The sequence below is a fragment of the Anomaloglossus baeobatrachus genome, chromosome 7 (assembly GCF_048569485.1).
Source record: "Anomaloglossus baeobatrachus isolate aAnoBae1 chromosome 7, aAnoBae1.hap1, whole genome shotgun sequence".
In the NCBI taxonomy this organism is placed as follows: Eukaryota; Metazoa; Chordata; class Amphibia; order Anura; family Aromobatidae; genus Anomaloglossus; species Anomaloglossus baeobatrachus.
This window is the reverse complement of record NC_134359.1, coordinates 155,279,080-155,296,761: the sequence shown is the minus strand read 5'-3', so window position 1 is coordinate 155,296,761 and position 17,682 is coordinate 155,279,080. Positions and strand designations below refer to the sequence as shown.

Genomic DNA, 17,682 nt, shown 5'->3' with positions numbered 1-17,682 from the left:
CTAAGACTTCTGATTTCGTGATCATGGAAGACAGTGTGATAATTGTAGCAGGGTCAAGGCTACGCCACCCAACTTCAGAAGTAGCCGGTACACCCAAGGTTTATTGTAATGTAATCTAATTTTATTGTGTATCTGGTAAATGGCAACCAGGTGGCAATGTGAGTCTGTGACGGCTGCCCTGGCACCTGGTTAGGCAAAGAATGGGTTAAGAGAAAGGAGGAGGATAGGATAGGACAGGATATAGAAAGGGGGTAGGAGAGTCCCCAGTTGGAGATAGAGAGTAGAGGCCATACGATTGCACTGATTAATGATCCTAAGGATCAGCCTTTTGATCCCAGACATGCGGGGTCCCACTCTTCAGAGGACTGTGTAGCTGCGTCCCCAGAAGGGGGGTTTAGTCTGGTCAGTCGAGGTGGCATCCGTTCTTTCCTGGATAAGAAAAACCAAACAAATCCACTGTTAGACTGAAGGGCAGTGGGCCCTGAACAGAGAAGGGTAGATGCTGGCCAAAAGCACGAATGGAGGAGTGCTGTCGCACGTATCCCTTCCAAAACGCAAGCTAATCCCTGTAGTTGGGATGGATAGGCTTAAGGACTATTTGAATCAGTTTGTGCAGTGTGACGTCAGACAGGAGAATGAGGGGCCTAGTTGTGTCAGATGGAGCCCAGGTGCCAGGAAAGAGGTCAACCGATAATTTATAAGTGGAAGTGGAGTCTGGAGGGAACCCCATCGGGACTAGAAGCAGTGCCCATGTTATGCGGATGGAAAACGTTCCTGTGTTGAAGTTCAGTAAAGATTAGTGGTTTGAAGAAGATATACCAGTGTCTGCTTTATTGTCTCAGAGAATTAATGGACTGTGGCAAAAGCATCCTTGTACTGGGGTGGCCACCAGGAGGAAAGGGGTTACCGAGCGGCTGTGCTGCGGCCTAGTGACCCATGCACAGACTACCACTGCTTGCCTCGTCCTCCACACATTATGATTAAGAGTCTAAAGCTTTAGATTCGTTATGCTGAGCAAAAAGCTCAGGATAACTTTGGAACATGAGAAAATGCTTTTGGGGTAACTGTTTTGACATCTTTCCTAGTAACCTTTATATACAGCAGCTCTAAATGCTAAATATGCAGAAGTGAAGAAAGCATAACATGTAACTGGGTGAGGTAGATTTTATAGGCAATACCGCACCTCCTGGGTCATTAGGCTGTCAAGGGTTTAAAACAAGACATCTAACAGCAGTGCTTTTACAAAGAAGACAATAATACACTCCTGATAATTGCTCTGCTGCTTCAGTGTTTCTGTAGTACCTACCAAATTTTGTATAGTTTGCTTCACCCATCAAGTTCTGTACACCCCCTAAACGCTGCTGGCAATCAATAGGCTCAGTCATACTGTATGTATGTCTCAAGATTACCGAGGTGAGGGACTGACAGTAAAAGTCAGATGGATGTACAGAGCATGGTCTTTCCAGCAAAGACCACCAGAAACCACTTGGACAGCAATACTGGAGAGAATGAGAATTAGAGGATCAGCATTCATTTTGTTTTTTTTAAGCATTCCCTACTTTCATAGATTAAAAATAAATCATAGAGCATAGAGCTTTGAACAATGTGAAAAAATATTATTTTAATATTTTGACATAATTTTGGTCATAGACAGTTGTTATCGCTACAGCATAATAGATTACAAACTAATCAGTTTACTACTTATGGTAAATGGTACTCAGCCTGTGCGTATGTATTAACCATGGCAGTCCATGTCAACAGCTCATCCACATTTAGTTTTCTTCAATGAGTTACTTAGACTCATTAAATGGCATGGCTTACAGTAAGTAGTTTACAGTCTTTGGTCTAAACTACTTTTGCATCTTGTGACTTAAAATGTATTTGTTAATATAGGGACTGCCTGGATCTTCTGGACCCCCCGGGGAAAATGGAAAACCTGGAGAAGCAGTAAGTAACTTTGAGAAAAGAGTATTTCTTTATTCACAAAATCTAATAAAAAATGGAAATGTTATTAGTCTGAGTTTCCGTCCTTCACTGCTATTGGTTTTCAAAAAATCTTTACTTGTACTAAACATATATATTATATATGGACAAACGTATTATAGTTTATGCTTAATCTCTCAGATGGACACCACAAGGTTAATACCATATATATTCACACCGCAGCATTAACTTGTCAAATATAATTGGTTGTCATTAGGCTGTGTACTATCCAGGGCTCTCTTCTACCGTACCCTAGCAATGGTTCACACTTAGCACTGAGCACTTCACTTATCTGGCATATACATGCCTTTTTTTGTCTTCTTTGGGTTGTATACCAAATACCATAAATATATATACTGTATATGTGATACAACTTATGAAAAGGTATTAATCTTAATACGGTTCCTATATCTTTGTTTGTAATACCCTTGGAAATATGCTGTGTTATATTATATTTCCTTACTTCCAATGTTATCCCCCAAATTTTACTATATTTTTATATTTTAAATAATTAATTACTATAAATAATAATCATAGCTTTTATGATTGTATAGTGATATTTGTAGGTTTTGTATTACATGCTGCTAATGACCCCCATTGTGTGACTATCACTACGTCTCTAGCTTGCTGCCATATTTGTGGGTTTTAACTTTCAGATGTTTTAAAATAACTGTTGAAAAAAATAAATAAATAATAATAATACTCTGTTTATTTTGCCTCTAGGGACCAAAGGGTGAAAATGGAGCTCCGGGCAACTCTGGCAATAAAGTATGTTTTTCATCTCAATGCTATAATATGTTAAGCTGACTTTCATTTGCTGATAAATTGATTTTTTTCTGCACTAATTACTATTTCATTTAGGGAGAAAATGGTATACCTGGTGAAAGAGGCATACAAGGCACCCCTGGAAGTCCTGGTGTACGAGGTGCTGCTGGCCCACCTGGACCAGATGGTGGAAAGGTAGATCTAAAGGAAAAACAAACCGACATTTAACTTTATTAATAGAAGAAAACAATATTCACCTAGATATTATCTGCGCCTCCAGCGCTCCTGTAATACCAAACTTTGCTCAGTCTCGTACAACGATCTTGTGATTTCTGCAGCCAATCAATAATTTCAGTGGTCCATTCCTGTAGGTGTTAGTTTATTGTGCCAGTAATAATGAGGCAGAACACTTTTTTTTACAAATCTTCTGTATAGAACTGTAATATTTGATAACATCACAACCCAAGGACTAAGCCAGTTTTTTTCTATTCTTATGATAAAATATAACATAGTATTTATTTTAGTTTTGCAGGACTTGTGTTGTTTTTCACAATGTCTTGTATAACGTTTATAATTTTTTTTATTAATTTTCAATTCTGCCATTATTTGGGGTTTTACAGCATTCACTGGGGATCTTTGTGACATGTTAGCTTCATTCTGTTGGTCTGTATGATTACAGAGATGTTACATTAATATAGCTTTTATGTCGTACCATTTTTGCTTAAGTTTTTATTGGTACCATTTTGAGGCATCTAAAACCTTTTATCCACATTTTATTTACTTTTATTATCAAATTTTATCAAAATTTTGCTATATCATTTTAACATTATGTTTAATACTCACTGATGTATGACTGTATCTTCCTCTTTGTAAATCTTATCTGATGGTGGAAGGTGTGAATCTGTGTAGACTAGAGTCCGGGTGGGGGTCATATGTTCTGTTTCCTTTGATTCCTTAATCATTCCCTGGTGTGATCAGCATTTGTTAATTTTCCTTAACAAGCTGAGCTCCCATAATCTCCCTCACCTACTCCTCTAGTCTGCCCTATATATCTGGGGCTGTTCTAAGGGGTGCATGCGTTCGTGCCATCTTTTGCAAAGTGCCAACGTTGCTAAGTGCTGGGCAGTTATTTCAATGGCAGTTAGTCAGGGCAGGAGTCAGGTAAACTATCTTTGATACTCTGTTTCCACCATGACTATTATTTCTCTCTATCATCCTATGTGCCTTTACTGTCCACTTTCACCGCCCTGTTCCCCCTCCATCATCACTCATCCACATTAGTCCCTCTCTCCTCCCCTCTCCTATGCACAGATCCCAGTCCCTTTTCACCTATCTGAATAACCTCAATCCTTCATGCTCCAGGGTATCACACAAAAAGACATGCCACACGTCCAAAAACCATCTGACCTTTCTCCTTCTAATCCTACTTCTATCAGGTGATATCTCTCCTAATCCCAGTCCACCCCATGCTAACTTTACCCCCTCCCCCACCTCCCATAGAAACCCTGATAATATTATTGGGAGTAATAATGGAGAAGGGGTTTTATGCCGCGCTATTCACCAGGCACAAGGACGAGAAGATATTCAATGCTCCTTTATTGTAGCTTGAGTCTACGCGTTTCAGGAGCTCTGCTCCCTTCATCATGACATGAGGCACAAAATTGACATATAGAGATATGTCAATTTTGTGCCTCATGTCCTGATGAAGGGAGCAGAGCTCCTGAAACGCGTAGACTCAAGCTACAATAAAGGAACATTGAATATCTTCTCGTCCTTGTGCCTGGTGAATAGCGCGGCATAAAACCCCTTCTCCATTATTACTCTCTGTTATCTACCACGGGGACTGCAGCAGAATTCACCTTAATACCACATGCTTATACAGGAGTTGTGACTGGCACAACTCTTTGAGGTGAGTGTAAATCTTTCACTTCTCTCGGTATATACCGGGTAAGACCCTATTGCGCTTTCTAATTTCACAGGTTTTTTTAATCTGATAATATTATTAACATTCCCGGTACACCCTCACTTCCCTCTTTTAACTGTGCTCTCTGGAATCCACGGTCTGTATGTAACAAGCTTCCTTACATCCACAACCTCTTTCTCAATAACTCTCTTAACTTACTAGGCCTCACTGAAACCTGGATTCAGGATTCTGACACTGCTTCCCCTGCTGCCATCTCTCAGGGTGGTTTACACTTTTCCCATTCACCAAGACCTGGAAACAGACATGGTGGTGGAGTCGGCTTACTCCTGTCCCCACAGTGCACTTTTCAGGTCATCCCCTCAGCTCCATCACTCTCATTCCCATCCTTTGAGGTTCACACCATCAGGCTCTTCCATCCCCTTCCCCTCAGAGTAGCTGTCATATACCGTCCACCAGGCTCACCCACCCAGTTCCTTGAACACCTTTCAGCCTGGCTGCCACACTTCATGTCCTCTGAATTGCCAACCCTCATCCTAGGAGACTTCAACATCCCCATGAACAGCCCCTCCTCCCCATCTGCATCCCAGCTTCTATCTCTCACCTCCTCCCTTGGCCTCTCACAACTCTCATCCTCTGAGACACATGAAGATGGTAACACCCTTGACCTGGTCTTTTTCTGCCTCTGCTCAATCTCTCACTTTGACAACTCACCTCTTCCCCTCTCTGACCACAACATCCTCTCCTTCAAGCTCACAAACCCTCGCCCACCCCAGCACACTCCCACCTATCACACATTCAGAAACCTACAGGCCATTGACTCTCAAACACTTAAGGCCCCGTCACACTAAGCAACATCGCTAGCAACATCGCTGGTAACGAACAACTTTTGTGACGTTGCTAGCGATGTTGCTGTGTGTGACATCCAGCAACAACCTGGCCCCTGCTGTGAGGTCGTTGGTTGTTGCTGAATGTCCTGGGCCATTTTTTAGTTGTTGCTGTCCTGCTGTGAAGCACAGATCGCTGTGTGTGACAGCGAGACAGCAACAACTAATGTGCAGTGAGCAGGGAGCCAGCTTCTGCTGAGGCTGGTAACTAATGTAAACATCGGGTAACCAAGAAGCCCTGTCCTTGGTTACCCGATATTTACCTTTGATACCAGCCTCCTCCGCTCTCACTGCCTGTGCTGCCGGCTCCTGCTCTGTGCACAGATAGCTGCAGCACACATCAGGCAATTAACCCGATGTGTGCTGTAACTAGGAGAGCAAGGAGCCAGCGCTCAGTGTGCGCTGCTCCCTGCTCTGTGCACATTTAGCTGCAGCACACATCGGGTTAATTAACCTGATGTGTGCTGTAACTAGGAGACTGGGGGCTGGTCACTGGTTGCTGGTGAGCTCACCAGCAACTCGTGTAGCCACGCTCCAGCGATCCCTGCCAGGTCAGGTTGCTGGTGGGATCGCTGGAGCGTCGCAGTGTGACATCTCACCAGCAACCTCCTAGCAACTTACCAGCGATCCCTATCGTTGTTGGGATCGCTGGTAAGTTGCTTAGTGTGACTGGACCTTTACAGACTCTCTACACTTATCACTATCCCCTATCTCCTCACTTTCCTGTCCTAATCTGGCTGTAAAGCACTACAATGACACACTCAGAAGCACCCTGGACCAAGTAGCACCCCTCACCCTCAGAACCTCCAAACACCGAGTAAAACAACCTTGGCTCACATCACAAACTCGATTTCTCCAGCGATGCTCTAGTAGTGCTGAGCGCCTATGGAGGAAATCCCACACACCAGAAAACTTCATCCACTAAAAGTTCATGTTAAGGACCTACAACTCTTCCCTTCACCTCGCCAAACAGACCTACTTCACCACCCTTATCTCCTCACTATCCAACAATCCAAAAAAGCTCTTTGACACCTTTCACTCCCTCCTCAGTCCCAAAACACAGACCCCCATCACAGACCTTCATGCTGACGACCTGGCCTCATATTTCACAGAGAAAATAGAAAACATCCGCCGAGAGATCAGCTCCCAGCCACCAAGCTTTGTGAATCCCATCCCTCCCCATATCCCATCCAGCTCACTTTCCACATTTGACCCAGTCACAGAGGAGGAAGTCTCCAGGCTCCTCTCTTCTTCTCGTCCTACCACTTGCTCTACTGATCCCTTTCCCTCACACCTACTCCAGACACTCTCTCCGGTTGTCACAACTCACCTAACTAAAATCTTCAATCTCTCTCTCTCTTCTGGTATCTTCCCCTGTTCCCTCAAACACTCTATCATTACTCCATTATTAAAAAAACCTTCCCTTGATCCGTCCTGCACAAGCAACTACAGACCAGTCTCCAATCTCCCCTTCATCTCTAAACTCTTGGAGCACCTGGTCTACTCTCGTCTCACCCACTACCTTTCCACTCACTCTCTTCTAGATCCTTTACAGTCTGGCTTCCGCCCTTTACACTCAACAGAAACTGCCCTTGTCAAAGTGACCAATGACCTATTGACAGCAAAACGCAACGGTAACCACTCTCTGCTTATTCTTCTTGACCTTTCTGCCGCCTTCGACACTGTTGACCACCGTCTCCTTCTCTCTATACTCCATTCTATCAGCCTAAAGGACACTGTTCTTTCCTGGTTCTCTTCCTATCTTTCTGGCCGCTCATTCAGCGTATCATTTGCTGGCTCCACATCTTCTCCTCTTCCTCTCACTGTTGGGGTCCCTCAAGGTTCAGTCCTTGGCCCTCTTCTTTTCTCCCTGTACACTGCCCCAATTGGAATGACCATCAGCAGATTTGGCTTTCAGTACCATCTTTATGCTGATGACACACAGCTATACACCTCATCCCCTGAGCTCACCCCCGCTGTACTACAGAACACAAGTGACTGCCTGACTGCAGTTTGCAATGTCATGTCTGCTCTCTATCTGAAACTTAACCTTTCCAAAACTGAACTTCTGCTTATCCCTCCATCTCCCAACCTTCCTAAACCTGACATCTCCCTCTCTGTGTGTGGCACAACGATAAGTCCTAGGCTGCAGGCCCGCTGTCTGGGTGTTTTACTTGACACTGATCTCTCCTTCACCTCCCACATACAATCTCTTGCCCGCACCTGCCGCTTGCACCTCAAGAACATCTCTAGAATCCGCCCCTTTCTCACAATGGAAACGACAAAAACCCTCACCGTGGCCTTGACTACTGTAACTCTCTATTAATTGGTCTCCCCCTAACTAGACTCTCCCCTCTACAGTCCATCCTTAATGCAGCAGCCAGGGTCACCTATCTGGCTAACCGCTACTCGGATGCCTCTGCTCTTTGCCAGTCCTTGCACTGGCTGCCCATATATCACAGGATCCAATTCAAACTGCTTGTTCTCACCCACAAAGCTCTCCACAGTGCAGCACCCCCCTACATCTCCACCCTCCTCTCTGTCTATCATCCCACCCGTTCTCTACGCTCTGCAAATGACTTTCGACTAACATCCACACTAATTCGAACCTCCCACTCCCGAATCCAAGACTTCTTCCGAGCTGCACCAAACCTCTGGAACACTCTACCCCAAGAAGTTAGGACAAATCACAACTTACTCAGCTTCAGACGCTCCCTAAAAACGCATCTTTTTAGGGCGGCCTATCACACTCCCTAGCCAAACTAATTTCACCTAATCCCTCTACAACTTCTCAGAACATAACCCCACGTCAAACTCCATGGCACCCAAATGCATCTCAAGGCTCTGGCCATCTGGTCCAGGAAGCCATTATCTATCCCCCATGAGATGGCTGGATTGTCATTGTAAATAAGCACTTGTACCTTGCCCCTCCCCCCATCTCATTGTAGATTGTAAGCTCTCACGAGCAGGGTTGCCATTTTTCCCTTTAAATATTGTATCTTCTATAATTGCTACTTGTTTGTATATGTTTATGTATATGATATGTATATGAGCCTCCTGAATTGTAAAGCGCTGCGGAATATGTTGGCGCTATAGCAATAAAGATTATTAATATTATTATCAAATATGTGTATTTTTTTAATTTTTTTAAAGCAAAAAATATTTTTATTTCCTTTTTTAAAAAAATACTTTATCTTCATTATAACATTTTTTAGTTGCAATATTGGATTTCACCATGCATTTGTTTGATTTGTTTGATCGTTCTTACGAAAAATAGTATGGCCTGATAGGAGTTCAGTAATGTCACCTCATCAGACATCATGCTTGGTGACAAAAGAAGCCCTCTCCCTCTGTGTAACTACATAGATTTTGTTTTCGCTATTGACTGAGACATCTTGAATGAGGGCTAATTCCACTCCTGGCCATTGTAACACGGAGCACGCTGTCTGTTATAGACGGGTGCTGTATAATCAGCAGCCTGTTTACATGGCAAGATAATCATGAAAGAGACAACAATCCTTCACGATTATCTTGCAGCGTAAATGACCCTTAGATCCCCTTCATTAGGGTAAATTGTTATAGGAATAAAAATCATTTTCGTGGCTTATGGTCATATCTTTTAAAATAATGCATTCTTTTTCAGGGACCTGGTGGACCACCTGGACCATCTGGAGCAATGGGACCCCCTGGTCTTCAAGGAATGCCTGGAGAAAGAGGAACTTTCGGAAGTCCTGGGCCAAAAGGAGAAAGGGTCTGTTCATTACTATTCTTCTATTTTGCACATGAATTTAGATATAAAAAGATGTAGTGAAAATAATCTTTTTTTAATTAATTTTAAAATGTTATTATATTGCTCCTTTAGGGTGAACCTGGTGGCAAAGGATCAGATGGAGCTCCAGGAAAAGATGGCATGAGGGTACATTTGTCCAAATTTAAATTACAAATCACTGAATATTGATGGTGTGAGAGTATATAGTTATACATTATTAATTGTATCTCTCAGCAATGGCTGAATATTTTGTTTAAATCACATTTGGATGATTACAGGATATACAGCTTCAATATTTTTTCTCTTTATTTAGGGACTTGCTGGCCCTATTGGTCCTCCTGGTCCTGCTGGTCCATCCGGAGACAAGGTATTTTTTTTTTTATTTAACCATATAATAGTTGAAATGTTAGCTTCTCATGTTTGATGTTCAGTTTATAGAACTTCCTTGCTTGACATAATCAGTTGTGTTTTACAGGGAGATGGTGGTCCAGCTGGACCTCCTGGGCCTGTGGGTGGACGAGGTGGTCCTGTAAGTACTATCATTTTTGTAGTCTTAATAGTAAAGATTAAATATATGTTAATGTGTTTAATAATGGATAATGAATGTTTTAATCTAAAAGCTTATAGAAATGGAAAGTGTTATTCTTATTCAATATATTTTTGGAAAAAAACAAAGTGAATTCATATAAACATGTACATCAGATGTGATCCAAGTGTGATGTGCACATAGCTTAACTAAATGATGGCTTAAAGATGTTAAAAGAACAAAAAAATCAAAATACCTTAATATAGAATCACTTACCTTTTTCCATGCTGCCACGGATCATGTCCTTGTCACATCACTGGTTACATTACAATTCTGATGTAATGATAATATTCATGGATAAAGCTAATGCTGCAATTATTTCATGTAGATTTTCCCTGTAAAAGAAAATAATTAATATCTGCGTTAATTTGTTCTTTATTTTTGTAAATCTTCTTCGGAGCTTACTCACACTGGACTTTATTTTCTTAATTACACAAACTATAATCATCAGAGGTCGATATGATTCTGTTAGTTCTGGTCATGAGACCCACAGTCTGGTTGTAATTGGCGGCTGAAATACAACTGAGAATACAGCTGATTTATATGTATGAGACCTTAAGCTGGTAACACTCAGGAGTATTTGGTGTAACTTTAATACAATTTTTTCAACCACTGAATTAGGAAAATGTTGATCCTTTTGAATCCAAAATATGCATCAAAAACTATGTGTAAGTGTAGCGTAACCTGTATTATTAACGTTATCCATGCCCATTTTATTTCTGAAACGTCAGAATGACTCCGTACAAAATACTATACCAACATTTCATATTCTTAAAACAGATTTTTGCTTATTTTACCATTTTAGGGAGAACGTGGAGAATCTGGTCCACCAGGCCCTGCCGGCTTCCCTGGAGCACCTGTAAGTGTATCATGCTGTATTCACCAAATAATGCTATAGTGCATCATAGTCAAAGCTGGAAGGATTGCATCGCTTTTAGTGATGTGGTTTAATTGTTACAATAATACACCAAATTTGTAAAGCAGATGCATTGTTTTTTGAGCTCCAAATTATTATTTTTTTTATAGCCAGAGATGATAGCCAACAGACATGAGCAGATCAGAGTTACTGAACCTTCAAATTCAAACATTTTGAGATTCGATTCACATTTCAATTAAAATAAAATCCTCTCTCAGCACCATTTCACACACTGCTGACACATTAGAGAGCAGACTAATGTTATGTGTGGCTGCTTGGACTTTCCCATACTGCCCTGCAGCTATCACATCTTATGGATTATCATGCTTTGTACAGTGGTGGTTAGTACCTCGGCTATCATGCCTTGTACAGTGGTGGCCAGTACCTCGACTATCATGCCTTGTACAGTGGTTGTCAGTAACACGGCCATCACAGACCAGCGGTTCCTACTGTATTAAAGATAATTTCCTCCCGGAATGTGCAGGCGCTAGGCAGGTTTAGAACGTTATTAACTTGTAGATAAACCCCTATATCTGCATATTAATTGCATTTTTCCATGAGACAGGTTCCCAGGTTTATGTTTTATGTCCTCATTTATGTAATATAAAATAATGAAATAATTACCTTTCTCTTGAATCCCTGATTGTTCCAGTACCATCTTTCTGGTGCCCAGGGATTGATAACGTCCCATCCATCAGTCACCTGATTGCAGCAAATCATTGACCTCAGTGGTCACTTGCAGTACACGCAAATGTACAGGAGGCCATCAACTGCCTATGGCAATTTGGAACCTGATGGACAAAACGTCATCACTTTCAAGGGGATAAAGATTTTTTTTTTCTTTTTTGATAACATTCCTACCTTTGAGCCAATATTTGAGAAAACCAATGTAAGGCTATGTGCGCAGGCTGAAGTTTTGTGCCTTCATCGAAAAACGCATGCATTTTTGTGCATACGGTGCGTTTTTAGTTTGTTTTTGGGTGCATTTTTGCCCATGTGTTTTTTTTACTTTTTTCAATGGCAAAACGCAGGTCAAAAACACCCAGAGAATTGACATGTTGCTTATTTTTTGGGAACCAAAAACTGCAAGGAACAAAGAAGCAACATGCGCACAGCATTTCTGATTTCACATAGGCTTTGCTGGGTTAAGGATAGACATGCAGATTTGGGAAAAAAACGGCACCCAAAACTGCACCAAAAGCGCATCAAAAACTGCACAGTGCGCACAGGGCCTAAGACTACTCTGAGTATAACTGTAAATAATAAGGCTAATCACTATAGTTATTACATTAAAACCAATAAGTTACCTTTTCATATTTTACTATTTTAAACTGCACTAAAACAATGTAATGGTTTCATGGCATTACCTTCCTCTTTTGATCGGAATTTCTAGTCATCACATGAGAAAAAAGAAAAGTTTGTGACACTTTGTCTGGAAAATTCCCTTTTACTGGTACTATCACCTTCTTAATATTAATCATGTTTAGGGCCAGAATGGAGAACCAGGAGGTAAAGGAGAAAAAGGTGGTCCTGGTGAAAGAGGAGAGTCTGGTCCTCCAGGTGTTGCAGGACCTGCTGGTGGTCCTGGCCCTGCTGTAAGTTGTCTTCATTTATTTATACATTTTAATTTCTGCTTCCAATTATTATGGTGCAAAATTACATTATATTTATTTTTCTCAATGTTTTTTATATTTAATTGATAGCAGCTCTGCAGATATAAAGTTTTTATGTTAATCTTTATAATCACAGGGTGGTCCTGGTCCTCAAGGAACTAAAGGTGACCGTGGTGCTCCAGGCTCAGCTGTGAGTGAATAAATATTACTTCGGTGTATTTTATTATAAACATTCATTTGTAATGCATTGGAGATTGCAATTGTACTGGATTAATTAGAAGTTAATTAGAAATTCATGATGACCAATATCAGCACTAAGGGCCCGATTCAGCAAGGTGTTTTGGGTTTTTTTTTTGCGCAACTCAAAGATATTCAGACATTTTTGCCATTTTTATGTGACTCCTGGACAGGTCCATTAACTTTTAGAAAAATGGGTGGAAAAGAGTATGAACATGCGTGTCAGATCTCATGCTCATTAATGCCATTAATGTGGCAGAAATTCCACCAGAAATGTACACCAGTCCCTAAATAGAGTAACATTGCAGGTGGTTGCACAAGGCAGTTGAAGAGGTATGCATCTTTATGAATAGTCACATCCTAATGGTGAGCACAGTTCATCAAGACTAATCAGCCCCTTATTTTGTGAATCATGGTCAGGTTCTGGAGATATGCATATTGTTACGTCCCAATAAATGAATTAGTATGTATGTGAATTATTATCCAAATTGGTTTGTTTTAAGAATTTTTGCAACTCATGATTAGAATAAAATAGTCAAGATTTGTCAAAATCAGCTTTTAATTCCTTTATGCCCAATACATATTAAGATTACAAATTAACCTTAAAAAAAATGTGTAAATCTGCATCAAGTTTCCCAAACCCAATCTTGGTTATTTGAGAATTGTATTATTTGAGTAAATTAATTATTTAATATCAGCACACATCTTGGCCCCAGTTCCCATTGAGGTTAAATATCTAAATATCAACCTATGGATATGTTTTTAGAATGTGGAAAGAAGAGCTAAGACAAGAAAACATGAAAACTCTATAAAGATCTTGCCTTTATCCTTCCTTATATTTGCTTCATGCCTTTCAGGGTACTGCTGGTTTCCCTGGTGCTCGTGGTTTACCTGGACCTCCAGGTTCTAATGTAAGTAGACAGTTATCTAAAAACTTTGCCATCTTTGATGCAATCTATAAAAGCTGACTAATATTTATGACTACTAAATATTTGATCCTAGTCCATATTTATAATATTAACACAATTCAGTACATTACCTATAGATATATGTATCTCTAAAGTACCATTTAGAATAGCATTAACATTACAGTGCCAGATTACCTCCTTAACAAATGCTCTTCCTTTAATTCATTATTTAGCTAGGAAATATATGACAGACACATGACACAATTTTTTTTCTGTCTTATATAAAAGATTGATTCTTGCTTGTGCCAGAAAGTATTAATGGTATGCTTAATTCAATGTTCTCACGTAAGCTAAGAAACTTTTACTTATTGACAGGGTAATGCTGGTCCTCCTGGTTCTTCTGGTGGCCCAGGAAAAGATGGCCCTCCAGGTCCAGCAGGAAGTCTTGGATCTCCTGGTAGCCCAGGTTCTGCAGGCCCAAAGGGTGAGCCAGGTCAACAGGGAGAGAGAGGTGAACCAGGTTCTAGAGGAGAATCTGTAAGTATTTCTTGTATTAGTTCAGCTCACCGCTGTCATGAACTGTGAGCATGAATTTTTAAAACATTTTATGAATTTGTTACTTTCTTTAACAGGGTGCACCAGGACCTTCTGGTATCTCTGGCCCAGCTGGAACACGTGGCATTGTAGGTTTACCTGGCCTACAGGGTAGATCTGGTGCTCCTGGCCTTCCTGGTGGTAAGGTAAGGTCTAATTCATTGCTTCTGAAACATATTGATTTCCTAATTTCAAAAATTATTCCTGAATAGTTTAACGGTTACATATACTAATCTCTTGCACCAAAGCAGAATCGTTTGGCATTAGCCTTTTTTGACTTTCTGAGTGAACATTTTTCATTTATAATTTTAGAAGTTATTTACCTCCAATACAACATAATGTTTTATTTTTAAGGGTGAGGATGGTAAACCTGGTAACAATGGGTCTCCTGGTGATCGTGGTTCTCCAGGTCCACCAGGTCCATCTGGTCTTAATGGGTCTCCTGGAGAAAGTGGACGAGATGTAAGTTACTTATAGTTGACTGCAGCCTCAGTATTTGTTTAGTTTATGGTAAGCTACAAAGTAAACATAAAATATTTATTCCTTAGGGTAATCCAGGTACCGATGGTTTGCCTGGAAGGGATGGATCTTCTGGCTCTAAGGTATATTTCTATTCCACCAATTTGCAAATAATTTACCTAATTTTCTAAAAAAAATGGTTTTGTTAATCTATTGTACCCTTGGCTTCTCCTCAGGGTGATCGTGGGGAAAATGGCTCTCCTGGTGCTAATGGCTCTCCAGGCCATCCTGGTGCCCCAGGTCCTGTTGGTCCAGCAGGAAAATCAGGAGATAGAGGAGAAAATGTAAGTGATTTATTTAAGTATGATTTCGGTGACAATATGGACTTAGACACTTAGCATACTGTGATATGCTATTACAGTCTTTACAAGAAATGCATTTTACAGCAATTTCTAAAGATATCGGCTGATATGTAGTGAATAACCAATCAGTTCCAAGTAGAAAGGGTTAAGAAAGTTTTGTACAGTCACTCACTTTCTAATATATGTCATGTTTGAAAAATAAACTGTTCTTATTCCCACATATGGAAATAAGTCATTCGGTCAATTGCTAGTTTTAAAATTATTAGATATTCTTCTATCTCATATTTAAGATAGGAAAAACATTGTTTTGCCATTTCCCAAATACAGATGTAATGTAACAGCTTAATAGGATTAGTTGACTATTCTGACTGAATACTTGTTTTTCCCATGAAATTACAATTTAGACGCTATGAATAAAGAAGGCAAAATACACAGGATGACAGGTTTCCTTTTAAAGTGGTATTCTCACCAAAATCATCCGCTTTCATATAGGGTCATCCCCTTTCATAGGATGAGTTAGGGTTAGTTAGAATATTACCAATTTAAAAGCATAAGAAACAGGATTTTAACTTTTATGTCCTGGAATATGAAATAATATTTCATGTACACTTTCTTTTATAGGGTCCTTCTGGTCCTTCTGGTCCTGCTGGCCCCACCGGTGCTCGAGGTCTTCCTGTACGTTATAAGCAGTTCATTGAGCTCACATGTTTATACAATAGTATATGATATAGATAGATGGATATATAAGTAGACAGAAAGAGAGAAGAAAAATATAGAGAGATATATGTGTTTATACAATAAATTCTAATCGTACGTTTATCATGCTTTCTCTAGGGTCCTCAGGGTACACGTGGTGATAAGGGTGAATCAGGAGAACGTGGTACAAATGGAATTAAAGGTCATCGTGGATTCCCTGGTAACCCTGGTCTTCCTGGTCCTCCTGTGAGTTTAAATCAAAATTCAATCAAAAATCATTCAGTTTCTCAAGCATAAGAAAAAAAAATAGTTAATGTAGTTTTCTTTAAGGCTAGGGCCCCACTTTGCTTTTTGACATGTCAATTGTTTTTGCCATTTGCGTTTAGAACTGCAAAGCAGAGTTTTTGCCCAAATTGCTGCCACAAAAAGGCTGCAGTTTGAACTGTGTTGTAGCTGTTCTGTTTTGTCACAAGTCAGCTTATGGGATCACCAGTGAGGTCCTCTGAATTAGGCCTCTTCAGACCTAATCAAGATCGAGCGCTCGGAGAAAAAAGACCTGCATCCATGTGAGCATGATCAATTTCTTCTGTTTATTTAACCAAAGTACAGTTTATTTATACCACTTACAGATCAATGTGATATTGCAAAATAAAGCTTCTAGCTGGACTTTACAAGTTGCTCATATGACCTTTAAGTTTTAGCAAAACAAAAATGTAGAGTCATGCATATGAGATAAGAAGAAGATAAGAAGAACATTTAGAGACAATAATAATCCTTGAGACTGTCTCTTATTCCGTAGGCTCCATGACTATAAACTACCATCAGATATACTTACTAATAACAATAAATCTTTAATGAAGAAATAGAGAAACTATTAACCCTTCTATATCAACTGCATAGTGGGGTTTAGAAACCCAAATTCCCATAGACTTAGCTTGAAAAGCAGAACACATCCATTTTGGCATTAAACGCTGCAGTTGAAAAAGCAGATAAAAGGCAGGTAAAAAGCAAAGTGGGGCCCTAGCCTAAAAATGGTAGTTTTCATCACTGATAATGCTCAGTCATTGATTCTGCTATATTTACAAGTATATATATGAGGATTTTTTAAGGTTTGAATGCTTTTAATTCCAGGGATCTTCGGGAGATCAAGGTACTGCTGGATCGCCAGGTCCTCAAGGTCCTAGAGTAAGTAAATCTACAATGTACAATTGTGGGCACAAGGATAAAACTGTTTAACTGATTAAATTATGGTTTTAGGGCCCACCAGGATCTAATGGTGCTCCCGGTAAAGATGGCACTAGTGGATATCCAGGACCCCTGGGCCCTCCAGGTCCACGTGGAAGCAGAGGAGAAAATGGCCCAGAGGTAATTTCAATGTATAGATTTTGATGTGTTTATATTGTGCAAAAATTATTCCATGATTTTCAAAATTCAATACAATTATAAATAGAAAACAATCTAATCTAACAAATTAGTTAGAACTTGCAGTCTTTCTATCATACTGGCAATAATATTAATTGTTCTCTATATTTTAGGGACCAGCTGGTCAACCTGGACCACCAGGGCAGCCTGGCCCACCTGGTCCTTGCTGTGATGGTGGAGGAGCTAATCTTGGCTCATTTGGTGGGGAAAAGGGACCATCAGCTCCATATTACGGCGATCAACCATTTGATTCAACAACAACATCTGAGATTATGTCATCACTAAAATCTATTAATAGTCAAATAGAAAACATAATAAGTCCCGATGGGACCAGAAAATACCCAGCTCGCAACTGTCGTGACCTAAAATTCTGTCATCCAGAGCTGAAGAGTGGTAAGTAGGCCAAATTAAAAATTTAGACAATAAAATTAGAAATCAAAATCCAGCAATTTGTAACATTTTGCAATTAATATGTAAATCAAATTTACACATATCCAAATGTAAAAAAAAATGTTTACATTAGAAGTAAAAAGCATCTCTTAAAATTCATTAATGCAAAAAAAC

General features: G+C 40.1%; 1 protein-coding gene across 1 annotated transcript in view; it reads left to right on the top strand.

Annotated features, from left to right (window-relative positions):
• Positions 1-17,682, top strand: part of COL3A1 (collagen type III alpha 1 chain) — a 264,812-nt gene that overhangs the window by 218,701 nt on the left and 28,429 nt on the right. Inside the window, exons 28-48 of the mRNA XM_075317770.1 lie at positions 1,894-1,947; positions 2,707-2,751; positions 2,845-2,943; positions 9,200-9,307; positions 9,419-9,472; positions 9,639-9,692; positions 9,801-9,854; positions 10,717-10,770; positions 12,315-12,422; positions 12,577-12,630; positions 13,535-13,588; positions 13,961-14,122; positions 14,218-14,325; positions 14,534-14,641; positions 14,728-14,781; positions 14,875-14,982; positions 15,622-15,675; positions 15,835-15,942; positions 16,828-16,881; positions 16,954-17,061; positions 17,232-17,511. Coding sequence (XP_075173885.1) covers positions 1,894-1,947; positions 2,707-2,751; positions 2,845-2,943; positions 9,200-9,307; positions 9,419-9,472; positions 9,639-9,692; positions 9,801-9,854; positions 10,717-10,770; positions 12,315-12,422; positions 12,577-12,630; positions 13,535-13,588; positions 13,961-14,122; positions 14,218-14,325; positions 14,534-14,641; positions 14,728-14,781; positions 14,875-14,982; positions 15,622-15,675; positions 15,835-15,942; positions 16,828-16,881; positions 16,954-17,061; positions 17,232-17,511 — 1,882 coding nt within the window. The remainder of the gene's footprint in view (positions 1-1,893; positions 1,948-2,706; positions 2,752-2,844; positions 2,944-9,199; positions 9,308-9,418; positions 9,473-9,638; positions 9,693-9,800; positions 9,855-10,716; positions 10,771-12,314; positions 12,423-12,576; positions 12,631-13,534; positions 13,589-13,960; positions 14,123-14,217; positions 14,326-14,533; positions 14,642-14,727; positions 14,782-14,874; positions 14,983-15,621; positions 15,676-15,834; positions 15,943-16,827; positions 16,882-16,953; positions 17,062-17,231; positions 17,512-17,682) is intronic.